We start from the raw sequence: 18,158 nt of genomic DNA, 5'->3' as shown, positions 1-18,158 counted from the left end.
GAGTTTTTAAGCTGGCAGTACTAACACCATCAACTACAGCACAGTCGGATGAATTTAGGAATTAAATAAATTCCAATACCTTATAGAAACAGTTACCAAGGTTAAAATGCTTATAACTGAAGCTGAACTTAAACTTTGCAGAGGAAATGTACTGTGTATAATTGGATCAACGTGTTTAAGAGAATTGCACCTTAATCCGTTAAAAATGCATTGGCCCAACAGAGTGAGCTCACAATGACTTTTACAGTGAAGACAACTGAGTCACCTTCAGTGTGATTAGTCAACAAATATCTTTTTTTAATCAGTCAGCATTCATTCTGTTAATTAGATACAGTTGATACGGTCTTGTACAGTTAATCAACTCATTGAACTGTTTCACCTTTTGTCTGTTTACACTATCCCCACTGTGATTAATGGTGGTGGCAGCATCATGCTGTGGGGATGCTTTTCTTCAACAGGGAAAGTTGGAGCTAAATCCAGAAACAGAGGTTCACCTTCCAGCAGAATTAACCTAAACATACAGCTGAGAGTAACATTAGAATGGTTTAGATCAAATGGCCTAGTCAAAGTCCTGACCAAAATCCAACTGAGGATCTTTGACAAAACTGAAAAATTACTGTTCACAGATGCTCCTCAACCAACCAATCTGAGGTTACGCTGTTTTCAAAAACAGAACTGGAAAAAAAAAATTGTCTGTTAAAACCTGTGTAAATTTTCCTTTGACTTCAAAGTAAGCACTACTTTGAGTTGGTCTGTCACATAAAATACCAATAATAAACATTGACGTTTATGGGTGTAACATAAAAATGTGTGAGATAGTTCAAGGTGTCGGAATACTTTTGCAAGGCACAGTAAAAACTGGTTACAGTCAGACACCACCAAAGAAAACTGAGATTCTTGTCAAAAATATGTGCGTGATGTGTTAACCAGTTTGCAAATGGTCTAGGGTTGAAAGGGTTTTACAAATAGTCAATTAAAAACTCACTCCGACAGTAGGGAAGCGTAGAAATTTGGGGGGGATTAAAGCCAGAGTTGTTGGACACAGTTGACAACTATAAGCCTATTTATTTGGCAGCTCTTGTTATGCTGGGCTTAGCGACAGTAGGTACATGAGATCCAACCATAAGATGATTGTTCAGGAGCTTTGCTGTCACCTTCCATAAAGAAACTAAAGCATGGAGAATTAGAAGCATTTACTGTCACAGATGAATGGATTGGATTCAGTGGCTGCGTTTCAGGTGTAAAGACTGGGAGCAACAAGCCTGCCACTTCCTGTATGCATGTGTCTGCATTCTGCTTTCATTCTCTGCATGTGTAATATGTGCAATACTTCTTTGTGGGACTTTGCCATGTGTGCTTATATCAGCTGACATTAACGTTCAGTATGAGCTACAGTAAAGACATTTTGGGCATGGATGCTCGAACTTTTTGGATGTTTTTAAGCAGGTAATGTTCATCTTAATCTTTCATTAAGCTCATAAAAATGTAAAATACCAGATCACATCAATATCAAAACATACACAAATCACAGAGGAGACTGAACAACACCAGAAAGGCTGCCCGAATGATAAATTGTAGCTTTTACTGAACTTTCTGTAACTTCCGAGCGAACGATCCCACTGATAGCCTCAACATATAAACAGACATGGGTGAAAACTGAATGGACAACTCTGAAAATTATGTTAATTTACACTGTGTTCCAAGGGTCTTCGCTCATCCATTAGTGGGACGTAGTCCTCAGAGTTATTTGTCACATCTGCCTGCACAAGCAGCGTTCATAGAGGCTAAAAATCCACATTTCTGACTAAACCAATGTGAACATTCAGCCAAGATGAAGTAAAAATGTAAATCACCATTCAAGCACTAAGCTACAATGCAAAAACAACAGATGGGAATAAACGTGTAAATCAAAAGATCCAAGGTCAATAAAAGTACAACAGAAGTTACTGAAAAAGAAGGATATCATTTCCTGTTTTGCTTTCTTTAATACAAATAATTTTTCAGTCCATCATTTGTAGCTTTCAAGCAGCAGGGCTACAAGTAGCCTTGTGCTCCAAAGTAGAGCAGCAGGGGCAGCAGGGAGGTGACACCCACACACTGTCTGCAGACGGCTGAGTCTTTCAGGATGGCGTTGGATGCGCTTGGACCATCTACCTTTGGAGCCTGCGGATCAGACTAAAAAAAGGATAAAAGTTGAATGATGCTAAAGGACTCATGGTGCATAATCAGACAGGATTAGCTACTGACAAATGAGAGGCCTACTTGGGGTCAGTGCTGCATTTCTACTATAAATCCTTCCACATTTATGAGGTGTCCCCTATATGCATTGTCACAAACTGACTTTTGTGTTTACTTTATATCTTTTATATCTTTTTTTTACACTATTCCATAAAGAGCAGAGATTCTTCCACCTGTGCTGCAGATCTCTGAAGCTCATCCAGAGTTAAAAAAGGCCTTTCATATTCTCCTTTTCTGGCCCGTCTGTTTAGGTACAATTCTGAAAACGTCATGCAGACACTTTGTCTTCGTTAATCTTGGAGTTTAAATTTAACAAACAAATAAGCTCTGTTTTGCAAAAAAAATTTCTTCTAGGTAAGGCAAAAACCAGTTTTGTCAAGGATAATGCATGTCTTTATCTCAGCTCTAACTACTGAAATGGCCTGTATTCTGGTGTCAGTCAAGCATGCATTTCACTTCTTAGTTCAAAACTGGAGCACATCTCAACTATCTTGTCTTCCCTTCATTGGGTTTCTGTGCATCACATAATTCATTTTAAAGTTCTAATGTTGGCTTATAAATGCCAAAACAGTCCTGCTCCTCTGTACCTGTCTGATTTACTCCAGCCTTTTCCTCCTTCGTGTCCCCTAGATCAGTCGACCAGCTGCATTTACTGGTCCCAAAAACTAGGCAGAAACGTAGAGACCGAGCTTTTTCTGTTGTGGCTCCCTAACTTTGGAAAACATAGCTCTTAAATATTAGAGAGGAATCTTCTCTTAATGTTTTTAAATCTCTTTTTTCCAAAGTGCCCAGCCTGGTGTAAGTTGACATGCTCTTTTTATTGTCTCTGTACTATTTTATGACTATTTTAAATGCTGTTTATGTCTTGGTTTTATCTCTACTATTGATCTTATTTTTGTACAGCACTTTAGGCCAACTTGCTGTTTTTAATTATGCTTTCTAAATAAATTGGATTTGGATTTGTCTGCGCTGATAAGCTTCACTCACCTCCATATACTGAACTGCTGAACTGATGGCAGCCTAAAATACTTCCTGAAAACTGTATTAACTGAAAATTATTTGAGCACTTGAAGCACTTATAGAGCAATACACTCTAAATCACAGACCATCAGTTAAGCAGCTCTACCCATGCAAGGTAGTGGGCTAATTAAGAAAACTGCCTTTAATATAGAGAGGGATCAAAACACCCACCAACAGCATTTTTTAACAATCCAGGAACAATTTGGTAATCTGGGTCGCAAGGCAAAAGTGATTCAAATATCACATTGTGCTTGAAACTCATTCTAAACCCTCATTGTATCATTATTCCACAGAAACATAAAAAGAAATCAGAACAGTTTCACTGCCAAAGTTTTTTGCCACCATTGTAGGTAAGGCTGTGAGAAGTACACAGTCAATTTGTGTTTTTTAATGAATTTTGAATGACTGGTTTGCCACATCTAGATCAGCTAGATTTTTAAGAAATTCAAAATATACTTTCTCAGTGATTTATACCTTTTCTTCTGCTTCTTGTAACTTTGTTATATTGTGAAAAGAGGACAAGACTACATCAAAGCACTTTGAGGACAGTTTGTTTCTTCTCAACTTTTTACATAAGCCCATTTTTCCAAATTATGACTGTTTGTGTTGTTTTAGAAAAGGTTATCTGGAAATTGGATCATTTGATTAACTTTTTTCCCTCAACAAAAATGTACAGGTTAAGCATTTACTATAAATGCTAAGAATTTTTATAAGCTTCTGAGAAATCCCTTCATCACACATTTATTCAGATATAAATGGCTTAAACATTGAAATTGTACATTGACCTAATCTATAAAATGTATCAATGTGACAGAACTATATTAAAAGGTTGTTTGTTGTAATTAAAACACATTGATGGGAAACAAATACAAATTTTCATGTGTGAAGGTATTTAAACTTGCATGGCCCACCATGTAAAAGTATGTGTATTCTGCTCCACTGCTTATAATGCTGAGAGCCAACGGCTGGGTCATCTCCCAGCGACCCGGTTCTGCCTCCACTAAATGTCAGTCCAGTGCATAACAGTGCCTTATTATTGCAGAATGACATTTACAGTGAACTTTAAAAGCCAACAGATAAGCAACAATCCCATTTCAGCCTCAAAGAAACTACAAAGACCAAGAGTTTACAGAGGAGGCAGAAAAAATTGCTCTGGCAATCGCAGTCACAGGAAGGTCAGTCACCTCCAACAGTGAGGTCGGATTAAACCTTGTGATGATTTGATCACTCAAACCATTCCCTGGTGGTCTTAAATAAAACTGTTTCCAGGAAGAAAAGGCTGAAACCATTTGATATTTCATGTGTTCATTGTTTCTAAGTGCTGTGGTATGTTTCTAAAATTTAGGACAACAATATGCTCACAATATTTAATCTCAGAATAAATTGTCACATGATCAGAACTGGCCAACAGAGATACTTTTGTAGCATCACTTTCATTCTGAGTTATCGTAATTTGTCAGTGTGGTAAATTAACTCTTTTCCTTGAACTGCAAAAAGAAAGTTAATCTGAAAACAAAAACAAAAATAAAACACATCTTCAAAACAGGACTGATTTTGTTCTGGCTTTTATGTGTTACTTAGAACAACACTTAAGTTTCAATTTTTACAAAATGTATTAATTTATAGGCAATAAACTTACCGAACAGACATCAACAGTGGTGTTTGAATGCAATTTTTGAGCCTGCAACAACAACAAAAAAAAAAGACATTGCTAATAAGAATTATAATCCAAATAAATTGTATACAGTTAAGCCAACATTATTCACAACCCTGGCAGAATTAATGATATTTTATGATGCTACTCATCATACAATATCAACAAATGCTGGTTCTGAATCACCGGGGTGGACTAATGTATGTGCAATCAATGCCAATGAGGGGACGGGATCAGTCTTGCTAACATTATGGGGGCACATACTGCTGCTACTCCTGCTATCATGGTGTGAGTGGCTATAAATTAAGACTTTAGGTACCTTCCTGGTAGTGATGCACCAAATCCAGTCTCAAGTATCACCTGGGAGGCCTGATTATGGTATTCCCTGGGAGACTTACAAAAAGTAGTTTCCCATTCCTTCAATATACCACCAGTGGGTATACCTGTTAAAGTTAAATTAGCACTTCATGAATGTGCCTTGGATGTAAATACTGTCAGTAGCAGAAAGACCTGAGATATAGCTGAATGTTTTGAGTTTGACACAGGTTTGGAAACACGGACGAAGCCATTAGTGTTTAGGGGATTTGTTGCCTGAACAGTGTTGCAGTTTTCTTCAGTTAACCGCTGTATAAAAGACAAATTTATCTATAACATCAGTTGTGAGAAAAAACTTAGCAGGACAACAGAAAGTTGGAGAGACTACAGTACCTGGATTGCCATTTGTAGGTGAGGTTGAATACTGATGTAGTGCAGTTATTTCACTGCACTGTAAAGCTACCAAGTTCAGAAGCATATACAAGGAATGTAAATAATTAACCTGCTCATTCTTAACTGACTCCGATCGTTATCAGAAATAAAAGAAATCCTGTTATAGGCATCCCGACTTTTTGGTAAATATCTGGTAGACTTTTATTTTACAGCACTACACCAGTGACATTTAGCCATCAAGAGACAGAGGCCTGGTAGAGACGTTCAGCAAAGCAGTACCTACGGAGACACATCATCTGTGTCTATGGATAGCATGCATCATGTTTGATCCTCCAATCGGACTAATTAAGGTCCCCCGATTTTTTCCCCCAAACAGAGCATTTGTGCAACCACCTCAGACGTCAACTCTGACTCAGTGCTCATCTGCAGGATCTTCAGTGTCAATTATGGTCTGACTCAGTTCTGCATCAAATCCCTGTCTATATCCAGGCCAGAACATATGGACCTGCACAGCCAAAGATATTACCAATTTGATCTGATATTGTATTAGTTGCAATTCCAACTGTGTAATATTTTATGTCCCCATGGAGTTTAGGGTGCTTACCTTTTCTGTCAGTTAGAGTGACAGAAATCATCTTTGGCTTCTTATGAAAATGTAATTTGTTGATATTATAATAAATTCTTCCTAGCCTTTCCTCATGAATCTCATTTTCCACATCCACCATCACAAGCAGCTAAAGAATTTCTTCACAAGGACAAAATTAGATTTTCTTATTTTCTCCCAGTGCTGTATTTTAACGGTATTATTTGTAGCTGTAGATTAGGAAGGGATTGTTTATTACAAATGTGCAACTTTAATTGCTTTCTGGGATGGAATGAAAACGATCCCTTATACATTAACCGCAGCATGCCATCTACCACTGTTCCCTCTGCTTCATTACATAAAGGTCACACTGTATCTACATCTGTTCTCCGTCTGGAAAAAAATCATGGGAGTGAGAAACCATCCAACAAAGAAGTAATTCCTTTAGATTGTTGGTTGTGAGAATGAAAGCAGAACATAAAGCAGGATCCGTGGTATGTAGAGCATAACTTGTACAACTTCTAACATTTTCCTGTAGATTTTGGACTGCATCTCACTGTTGTCGTTTGCTGCTGTAAAAAGTAAATTCTGAGGATATCTAAATTAATTGCTGCCTCAAGACATTTGGCCACCCCTCCCTAAGTTCGTTTTGTAATTTATTTGGTATAAAAATATCAAACTTTTTTTTCTAAAGAGCTGAGAGTAGGGCTGAATTTTATCCCTCTTTCTCTTTCCTATACAAATTACATCAGCGTTCCCATTCTTAATGCGCATAAACATAATCAATAAAACTATGTAGGAGGAATGCATGTTTTCCCCAACTGAGGATTTTTGTCATTTAATTTAATGACTTTTCATACTCTTTCAGTAATTTTTTTTATGACCAGCTCAAGCTGAATCTCCAAGTTGCAGGAAAAAAGAATAAAGAGCTTATTTTGTTGCATAAACACAGTGATGAATAAGACGTAACAGATCAAATTAATTAGGTAGATGTTGACATACTACAGCTAATAAAGAAAGCAAAAGGAGGAACTGCTGCTACTTTCTGAGGTTTTGTGTGTATTGTACATGTGATACAGAAATGTACATATAGCAGATAACTACACCAGCAGATTTAAAATGCTGGTTTGGAACTAAATCCATAAGAGATTGTCCCACTAATCCTGCCAAACAGCTAGATCTGATAACTTGGTCTGTACAATAAATGCCAGATTGTTTAGTGGCTTTCAAAAGTGTTCAAACTTGTTGAACCATTCCACATTTTGCCAGGGTTGCAACACAAACTTAAAATACAATGATGCATCATTTGGTAAATGCAATATCTGCCTGGAGTGTTTATTCTCAAAAGTTTAACCCTATCTGTCCAAAGCACTTTGCTCCATTTAAAGCCAAAGCAAAAGGTACACATTTGCATTTAGGATTTTATTACTGAAAATATTTTTTCTAAATTGCATGTAGATAGCATTAGTGCGTTATAGAGTTTTATGGAGACTTGGTGACCCCAGTATTTTGTTTTCTTTGATGCAGATGTCTATCATTAAGCTGTGAGGGAGTTTCTAACTGATTTATTTGTTTTTACCTCTCTTACATCCTGCTAATCCAGCCTTGTTTGTCAAAGTTGATTTTGTTTTAAATTTTGTCATTATTGCCCTGCCTGTAGATGGGCAAGCTTAAGAAAGAACCTCCATTCTATGAGCTATTTGTTTTGCTTAAAATATCAACCCACGTCTGCCTCATTTGAAGGGCATGTTCTCTTTCCCAAGAGTGTCTGAAAGGACCATTGTCATGTCATATTTATATTGATTTCTAATTAGAAGATCATGGACATTGATCAACTTACAGTAAGGTATTCCCCTTTCATTCATTCATAACCTTTATTTATACAGCTGGGTCTCATTGACACACATGTTCTCATTTTCCTGATAGACCTTATTCATGGCGGTGTTATTGCAAGACTGAATGTGGTCACAACCTCTGGTGAGAAAGTGAAAGGTGCAGTAAAGTAGATTGCTTTGGTAGCTAATTATATATAGTGAGTTGTATCTTTCATGTGACAGAATAAAACTTCAGGTATATGTCTTGTTTTTTGTCTGTTTCAAAAATAATACAGTTATCAACGTGTCCCTGCGCAGCTCCTGCTTTTTTTTATATGATTAACTAGTGTTCACTGTTGCACAATGGATGAAGCTTGACTTATGGCTGCAGCAGGTGCTTGGTAAACATGGACCCAAAGTGAAACAAGATAACTCCTGTGTTTGCTGTTCAGTTTTTAATTGGGTAACAGCAGACAACAAATCAAGACGAACGTTTCTGACAGATATAAATATGAAGCGACCACAGAGGGCCCTTCATGCTAGCTTCTTTCGCATTGTCAACAGAAAGCCCACAGAGGAAAATAGTTTGTGCTTGGTTGCAACAAATCAGCAAAGGAGAAGTATCATCTTATGATGAACAGCACTGCAGAGAAGATATCAGGTAAGATTTTAGGTTAGTTTTGCTGATTGCATTCAAAACCATAAAGGTCAGATCAATATTGAATTAAATTATATTTTTTACTTCAAAAAATTGCAGCTGAGTGGCTGCAAGATCACCCTGGTCTTAGAGCACAGTAGCAGCAAGCTAACCCATATCTGGTGAAGTGTAGTGTTAAGGCTCTCCCTGAAATCAACATTTGCTTTAAGGTACTGTACATGATGAGTCCGACCTCCTTCAACAAAACACAACCAACCTTATAACTTGTAGTTGAGGCACTGATATGCCTCAGAGCTTTAAACCTATTCATTGCTTCTCTGTCTGTATGAATGAAGTCGAATAGGGTGAGCTCAGAAGTATACATAACAAGAGGCGTTTTCTTCAGGCCTTAAAAAATATGTCAATGTATACATTTATTTTACCTGCTCAAAAAATTTACTTTTACTAATTGAAAAAACGTTTGTCAACCCCTGATTTAAACCTTTTATTTTCCTAAAGATTATTCCAAAATATAACAATTTATACATTGCAGACTACAAACTAAGATTGCACTGCAGTGAAAATTACAAACTCTAACAAGGTGTGAGGAGGCAGAGAGCAAAACAAATTAAAAGAGAAGCAAAGAGCAGACTAAACAAAACGAAACAAGCAACAATGATCTTATATAAACCCTTTTCCATATATTGTACCATCTCACTATAAATGTATAGCCATGGAAAACATAACAGAAAACAGCAGACCTTTAATTAAGTATACTGCTGGCTCAAGCTTAATGTGTGTTATAATTATTTTCCTTATATTAATTAAATTACATTTAATTCTTAAGGGATGTTCGATGCTCGCATTTCCAATTATATTGCAGCAGTAAATGATTGACAGTTTCCTGCATCCAGTTTTCATATACTTTGACAATAAACCAGTTTTTTTATTTGGACTTTTCTTTTGATCTGTGTTGTGGATAATAATGCTCATCCATCCAAGGTAATAACATGTTCAACAGCAAAGATTTTCTACAATTACTTTCTTGCATGTGAGTAAAAAAATATTGAACTCAAAAGACCTCAAGTGTCTTTAAGTAGAACAAAAGTCCTAAAAACAAGATATTCTGGTAAAAGTGTGGATTTTTCATGAAATACATGAATATTTTTACATTTATTCAAAGTATCTCCTAATACACAACCAAGCTCACTGGAAAACAAATATGTAAAGGTCAGTGGATCAAAATACATACATATAGCTCATGCTTGTGTGCTCCAGATCTGCTTAATTTTGACCATTCTGAAAAGTCACGTTAGCATGAGCTACACATATTTATCCAAAGCAGCTTCTGCTTGCACAAATAAAAATATGATATTTTCATAGAACTACATTCAATGACTGGTTCTGATAGATCAAAGAAGATGAGTGCAGATTAAGTGTTTTCCTATTTTCTCTAATCTACAAAAAAAAGAAGATGGGACTTTTTCAATACTTCCAAAAAAAATAAAACACATACAGATAACGACAAAATAGGAAGCTGTATATACAGTACTTTAGTCAAGCATGGCAGTCAGATTGACCTTATTTTGTATTTTTAAATTATATGACCACTGTTTCCATATCCTTCTAAAAGGGGTGCTTTTCATTTTGTTTCTGGAGCAACTAAGATATTTGAAAGCTTGAGTTGGCAGAAATTTGCTATTCATTGGGCTCTTCTTTTAAAAAGGCTCTTAGCTTGATTCACAAATGAGAAAATTAAAAATAGAAAAACAATTATTAGTGTTCATACGTATGTGTGTGTGTGTCTGTGATACTACTGAGGTGAAAAGAACTACATGAAAAACAGGTGAGTGCAATGAACAGACACACAAACAGGTGTGAATTATGACAGGGTGTGTTTGCTAAAAAAGGAGAGATCAACAAGGAAACCAGACTTTCTGACTGGTCTGTCCCCAGAGTACCTCAGTTCTGACAACATTTTTCTTGATGTTAGCATACAGTACAGACCAAATGTGTGGACACACTTCTCATTCAAAGAGTTGTCTTTATTTTCATGACTATGAATATTGTAGCTTCACACTGAAGGCATTAAAACTATTAATTAACACATGTGGAATTATATACTGAACAAAAAAGTGTGAAACAACTGAAAATATGTTTTATATTCTAGGTTCTTCAAAGCAGCCATCTTTTGCTTTGATTACTGCTCCGCACGCTCTTGACATTCTGTTGATGAGCTTCAAGAGGTAGTCACCTGAAATGGTTCTCTTTCAACATTCGTTTCGGTATCTCACTATGGGACACGCCTCCAGCGCCTGTCCCCCAGAAGCTCTATTACATTACGCCAGTCTTGACTGGCAGGCGGAAGTGACGTCCGCTCCCATGGGAGGACTTCCTCCCAGTATAAAAGTCGATGTCACGTAGGTGATCTTCAGTCTAACACCTCTTCTCGCTCCCAGAAGCACCTCTCAGACGGTCATTACAGTAACTTGAGCTAGCTTAACTGTTCACAGAGCGAGCTAACAACTCGGTCGCCGAGCGCTTCTCAATAACTGTGCTCGACTGTTCTGAGTCCCTTTCAACGCTGGTCTGTCGCCAAACAGCAGCGCTGCAACTGGTCATCAAACTAGCTGCAACCTTAACGGAGCTTACGAAGTTGTGTAACTTGCACTCGTTCTCACCATGAACAGAATCAAGCCACCATCTAGAACCTGCACATGTGGCAATCTCATAGCTGGGGCAGATACCCACTCTGTCTGCGCTTCGTGTCTGGGGCTGCAACATGCCCAGGACGCGTTGGCGTCACCGGCGAGCTGCGAGCACTGTGCACGGCTCTCCCTTAAGTCTCGTCGGCGCAGGCTAGCACGCCAAGCTAGCCTGCCGGAGGTTGATCCTATGACGGGGGTAGCCAATCCCCCGCCACCGGAGCTTCCTGGTACTGATGAGAGAGAGTCCACTTTGGCTGGAGCCAGTTGGGGTGATCAGCTCGACGCTGTCGCGCCACTGACTGACCCAGAGGAAGACGAGGCCGCACTTCCAGGTTTCAGTACTCTTGCTAATGCCGAGTCTGAATCTGAAATGGAGTCCATCAGTCTCGGGTCTGACGACGACGAGCTGGACTTATGCCATCCAGTCGGTTGCAAAGCCCTCGGTGACGGATGACACCAGCCGCTGCGGTTCCCCAAACCCGACGGCAATGGACCTGCATGATGTCTGCAGAAGGGCAGCAAAGAAGCTGGGCATCGAGTGGCCAGAAACCCTCACCGAAACTACCACATCTCGATATGAGGGGAAGCGGCTTCCGAGAGCCAAATCCTCCGGCAGACAGCTGTTGCCGGCCTTTCCCGAGTGCCTCGAGGAAGCAACCCGGTCCTGGAGCAATCCTCTCACCGCCAAGAACCCCGCCCTGGGAGGGTCGGCGCTGGACTGGACGTGCATGGAGGCCGGCGGTTTTTCACATCTGCCTCCCGTAGAACCTCTGCTGGCATCTCACCTGCACCCATCGCAGAAGTCAGCCATGACAGCGGCAGGACCCACCCTTCCCTTCAAAGCTGACTCTTTTCAGTCCAATCTGAATGAGAAAAGCTACAAGGCGGTGGCTGCATCTGTTAAAGCCTTAAACGCTTCGTCTCTTCTCCTCGCTTACCAAGCGGAATTACAGGAGCAGATGACTGGCACACCGATGGCCGATTTGTGGTACGAGTTGTGCGTGGTGACAGACCTATGCCTGCGTCTCCACAGAAGTGCTGTCCAAGCATCTGGGAGAGCCAGATGGTCACTCAGGAAAGAGCTAGATGGCTGAACCTGTCTAGCCTGTCTCAGAGGGAAAAGAACCACCTCCTCGACACCCCCGTGGACCCGAAGAGCTTATTCGGACCCACTGTGGCAGCCATGCAAAAACGCTGTGAGGAAAAGAAGAGGGAAGGTGAAGCGCTAAAGCTGTGTCTGCCCAGGAAATCGCAGCCTCCTCCCCCTCCAGCACCCCGTGTGCCGTTCACTCAAGCGGCGGCTCGACCGGCCTACCGCATCCCCAAACGCCAGCCGCAGTCAGCGGACCGTGGGAAACAAACCGAGCTCAAAGGTGCTTGGGGAAGGAAGCCATTCGCTCCCCCGACAACGCCGGGGAACCAAGCGACCCCTTCCGCTACTGTGAGCGCAAAGAAAAAGAGGCGCGCTACCTAGGGAGCCGTCTTCGGGGTGGGAGAGGAGCATCTGCCAGACACCTGCACCCCCCCTACCAGGACACGTCCTGTCCCAGTTCGAGTTCAGAACGCCACGTTCAAGGCAACTCAAACGGCCTGCAGAGCCGACGTTGGAGCTCATCGTTCAGAGCCGATTGAAGCAGAGGAGGATCAAAGCCACCGAGAGCCCAGTGGAGCCGCAGCTGTGGCCAGAAAGCACACACCAGTGCACAAACACATGCCAGTGTCTAAAAACACGACCTTCCCCCTTCACAACATGTTCAATAAAGTTGTTTTCTGGCACGCATCCAGGCCTGGAGCCGAGGGCGCAGCCACAACAAAAAAAAAAGCATGAAAAATATGTTAAAAATAACACAAGGACAGGACATGGCCGTGCAGCTGCACATGAGGCCACAAGGGGGAGCTCTCGCTCCAGCTTTGGCACAGCGGCAGGCTGGAGCTCCCGCTCCACCCTTGCCACAGCTGCACATGAGGCCTCAAGGGGGAGCTCTCACCCTACCTCTAACACAGCAGGCTCTTTTTTCTGTGGAAGAAGCAGACCTGGGACGAGCGCAGCTGGCAGTTGTAGCGGAACAGCAGATCCCTCAGCTGGTGTTGCGCAGTGTTTACACGGAAGCACCTTTAGGTCCACTGGCAAACAACACTCAGCTGTGGCGAGCGTGTGGAGCGTCAGATTGGGTGATAAAGACTGTATCCAAGGGATACAGGCTCCAATTTGTGACAGCCCCACCCCGTTTCAAGGGCATAGTACAGTCATACGCCCGGGGAGAGTCAGCTCGCGTCCTGCAAGAGGAAATAATTTCCCTGCAGCACAAAAGAGCTGTCCGGCTGGTACCGCAGGAGCAAAGCAGAGACGGGTTTTACTCCAGATACTTTCTCGTACCGAAAAGGGGCGGGGGTCTGCGACCGATATTGGATCTGCGGGCTCTGAACACATATCTGAGACGGTATTCGTTCAGGATGCTAACACACACAGCTCTGATAAAGTTTGCGCGTCAAGGAGACTGGTTTGTCTCCATAGACTTGAAAGACGCATATTTCCATATCCCTATATACCCCCCTCACAGAAAATACCTCAGATTTGCGTTTCAGGGAGAGATATACGAGTACCTGGTACTTCCTTTTGGCCTCTCACTGAGCCCACGTGTGTTCGTGAAATGCACCGAGGCAGCCATCGTGCCTCTGAGGGAAAGGGGGATGCGTCTGGCGACGTATATAGACGATTGGCTGATTGCAGCTCAGTCTTTAGAGGAGCTCAGGACGCATGCCGAGATGCTTACTTTACATCTGACAGCCCTGGGATTCACAATAAACTGGGAAAAGAGCATTTTAACCCCAGTACAAACAATCACCTTCATTGGCCTGTCCCTGAATTCAGTCAGGTTCAGAGCGCGCCTCTCAGCGGAACGAGTAAAAGCCTTTCAGGCTTGTCTGGCACTCTTTTGCAGAGGCACACAGGTGAAATTCAGGTTATGCCTCAGACTGCTCGGTCTGATGGCGTCTGCGCTGGCGGTTATCACACTCGGCCGTCTACACATGCGCCCGTTTCAAAGGTGGGTGGCGTCACTCAGCTTGAGCCCCACACGCCATGCTCACCGCAGCGTCCTGGTTTCTCTCATATGTGTACGCGCGCTGAGCCCGTGGAAGCGTCCCGGTTTTCTCAACACCGGCGTTACCATGGGAACCATCCTGACGAGGAAGGTAATTACCACAGATGCCTCGCTGACAGGCTGGGGAGCCACTCACGAGGGGATGATGGTAAATGGCGTTTGGAGTCCACAAACACAGACAGCTCACATAAATTGTCTGGAACTCCTGGCCGTGATGCTGGCACTGAGACACTTTCTGCCCTTTATCAAAGGGCACCATGTTTTGGTCAGAACGGACAACACAACAGTGGTTGCTTACATCAACAGACAGGGGGGTCTGCGCTCACGTCATTTACACGAGCTGGCATACAGACTGATAATCTGGACCAGCTCACACTTGCTGTCGCTAACTCACGTCGCGACTCACGTGCCAGGGGTAATGAACAGAGGCGCGGATCTGCTGTCAAGGGGCAATCCCCGCTACAAAGAGTGGAAACTCCACAGCGAGGTGATGACCCAGATATGGAAGAGGTACGGCCGAGCGGAGGTCGACCTCTTCGCATCAGGGGAAAATGCTCAGTGTCCGATGTTTTTCTCACTGACAGAGCAACAAGCTCCGCTTGGGCTGGATGCTCTAGCGCACAAATGGCCGCCGGCCCTACTGTACGCCTTTCCCCCGCTGGAACTGATCATTCCTACTCTCGCCAGGGTGCGAGAGGGAAAACACTCACTCATTCTGATAGCTCCCCGCTGGCCAGGGAAACATTGGCTAGCGGAGATTTTTCAGATGCTACACGGCGAGCCATGGCGGCTTCCCCTCCGCAGAGATCTCCTGACGCAGGAGAAATATTTCATCCGCATCCAGAGCGCATGGCCCTATGGGCCTGGCCTGTGAGGGGTTAAATCTGGCTGCCAGTGGGCTTCCCCAGAGCGTTATTGACACAATTCAAAATGCAAGGGCCGTTTCCACGCGTAACGTGTATGAGGGTAAATGGCAGGCATTCGTGGGTTGGTGCGCAAAACCTATGGTGAGCGTAATGCAAAGCCCTGTGTCGGACGTTTTAACTTTTCTGCAGGCACTGTTGGATAAAGGCTTGGCTTTTTCCACTGTGAAGGTGTACCTGGCTGCTATTTCAGCCTGTCACGTTGGCTTTGGTGACAAAACAGTGGGGCAGCACCCCCTGGTGTGTCAATTTATGAAAGGTGCGCGACGGCTCCGTCCAGTGTCGAGGAGCCTCACTCCTTCATGGGATTTACCTATGGTAAACTCGATACGTTGTCACGTGCACCGTTCGAACCGTTGCAGCAGGTTGAGCTCAAAGTGCTTTCCTTTAAAACGGCCTTATTGATTGCTCTGGTTTCTGCTAAGCGTGTGAGTGACATTCAAGCGCTCTCAGTTAACCCGTCCTGCATGCAGTTTCTGGGTGAGTCAAGGGTTTTACTGAAACCTAATCCTGCCTTTATACCTAAGGTTGCTACGGCTCTGCCATGCCGTGCCCTTGAATTAATGGCTTTCTACCCACCACCATTCTCCTCTCAGGAGCATGAATGACTGCATACGCTCTGCCCAGTACGAGCTCTGCGGTTATATGTGAAAAAAACAGCAGATTTTCGTAAATCAGAGCAGCTGTTTGTGTCATGGGTTTCACCACATAAAGGAAAGCCTCTCACAAAGCAACGTCTTTCGCATTGGGTAGTGGGGGCTATTATTATGGCTTATGAGAGCAGAGGCCTTGCACCCCCTGCAGGTCTGCGGGCTCATTCCACTCGTGGTGTGGCATCATCCTGGGCACTGTTCCAGGGTATACCTGTGGAGGAAATATGTGAGGCTGCCAACTGGGCGACCCCTCACACCTTCACTAGGTTCTATAAACTGGATATCACCAGGCCCACACTGGCTCACACGGTTCTGGGTGTGGGTTCCACATTGCCATGAATGCAAGATGCAATCTGTTGGTCTTCGAGTGAGCTTATCTGGCAATACGGGAGCAGAAATATCCCATAGTGAGATACCGAAACTAATGTTGAAAGAGAACTTTAGGTTAAAGATTTAACCCCGGTTCTCTGAAACATGAGTGAGGTATCTCACCAGATCACCCTCCTTGCAGGGAGCGAGGAAGAGGTGTGCTTATTAAACTGAAGATCACCTACGTGACGTCGACTTTTATACTGGGAGGAAGTCCTCCCATGGGAGCGGACGTCACTTCCGCCTGCCAGTCAAGACTGGCGTAATGTAATAGAGCTTCTGGGGGACAGGCGCTGGAGGCGTGTCCCATAGTGAGATACCTCACTCATGTTTCAGAGAACCGGGGTTAAATCCTTAACCTAAAGTTTTCACTTCACAGGTGTGCCCTGTCAGGTTTAATAAGTGGGATTTCAAGCCTTATAAATGGGGTTGGGATCATCAGTTGTGTTGTGCAGGAGGTGGATACAGTACACAGCTGATAGTCCTACTGAATAGACTGTTAGAATATGTATTATGGCAAGAAAAAAGCAGCTAAGTAAAGAAAAACGAGTGGCCATCATTACTTTAAGAAATGAAGGTCAGTCAGTCCGAACAATTGGGAAAACTTTGAAAGTATCCCCAAGTGCAGTCGCAAAAACCATCAAGCGCTACAAAGAAACTGGCTCACATGAGGACCGCCCAGGGAAAGGAAGACCAAGAGTCACCTCTGCTGCGGACAATAAGTTCATCCGAGTCACCAGCCTCAGAAATCGCAGGTTAACAGCAGCTCAGAATAGAGAACAGGTCAATGCCACACAGAGTTTTAGCAGTAGACACATCTCTAGAACAACTGTTAAAAGGAGACTGTGTGAATCAGGCCTTCATGGTAAAATAGCTGCCAGTAAACCACTGCTGAGGACAGGCAACAAGCAGAAGAGACTTGTTTGGAGTAAAGAACACAAGGAATGGACATTAGACCAGTGGAAATCTGTGCTTTGGTCTGATGAGTCCAAGTTTGAGATCTTTGGTTCCAACCACTGTGTCATTGTGCGGCGCAGAAGAGGTGAACGGATAGACTCTACATGCCTGGTACCCACCATGAAGCATGGAGGAGGAGGTGTGATGGTGTGGGGGTGCTTTGCTGGTGACACTGTTGGGGACTTATTCAAAATTGAAGGCATACTGAACCAGCATGGCTACCACAGCATCTTGCAGCAGCATGCTATTCCGTCCAGTTTGCGTTTAGTTGGAACATAATTTATTTTTCAACAGGACAATGACCCCAAACACACCTCCAGGCTGTGTAAGGGCTATTTGACCAAGAAGGAGAGTGATGGGGTGCTGCGCCAGATGACCTGGCCTCCACAGTCACCGGACCAGAACCCAATCGAGATGGTTTGGGGTGAGCTGGACCGCAGAGTGAAGGGCCAACAAATGCTAAGCATCTCTGGGAATTAATTCAAGACTGTTGGAAAACCATTTCAGGTGACTACCTCTTGAAGCTCATCAACAGAATGCCAAGAGTGTGTGGAGCAGTAATCAAAGCAAAAGGTGGTACTTTGAAGAACCTAAAATATAAGGACATATTTTCAGTTGTTTCACACTTTTTTGTTCAGTATATAATTCTTTATTAATTAAATTAATTAATTAATTCGTTATTAAATTCTTTATTAAATCATCTTTATTGGTCATTGCACATGTACAGGGGTTGAAACTGAAACACCTGTCATTTTAGTGTGGCAGGTTTCATGGCTATATTGGACCAGCC

At 42.7% G+C, this 18,158-nt stretch overlaps 1 protein-coding gene across 2 annotated transcripts in view; it reads right to left on the bottom strand.

Annotated features, from left to right (window-relative positions):
* Positions 1-266: 266 nt before the first annotated feature.
* gfra1a (gdnf family receptor alpha 1a) overlaps positions 267-18,158 on the bottom strand; it is a 172,882-nt gene continuing 154,990 nt past the window's right edge. For both annotated transcript variants that reach the window (XM_047351810.1, XM_047351811.1), the window contains 2 exons: positions 4,898-4,939; positions 267-2,175 (listed from right to left, as the gene is read on the bottom strand). In XM_047351810.1, coding sequence (XP_047207766.1) covers positions 2,035-2,175; positions 4,898-4,939 — 183 coding nt within the window. In that variant the 3' untranslated portion in view covers positions 267-2,034. The remainder of the gene's footprint in view (positions 2,176-4,897; positions 4,940-18,158) is intronic.

This window comes from Girardinichthys multiradiatus, chromosome 22, assembly GCF_021462225.1.
Source record: "Girardinichthys multiradiatus isolate DD_20200921_A chromosome 22, DD_fGirMul_XY1, whole genome shotgun sequence".
Lineage (NCBI taxonomy): Eukaryota > Metazoa > Chordata > Actinopteri > Cyprinodontiformes > Goodeidae > Girardinichthys > Girardinichthys multiradiatus.
The sequence above is the reverse complement of the archived record's forward strand: the minus strand, read 5'-3'. Positions and strand labels throughout refer to the sequence as shown.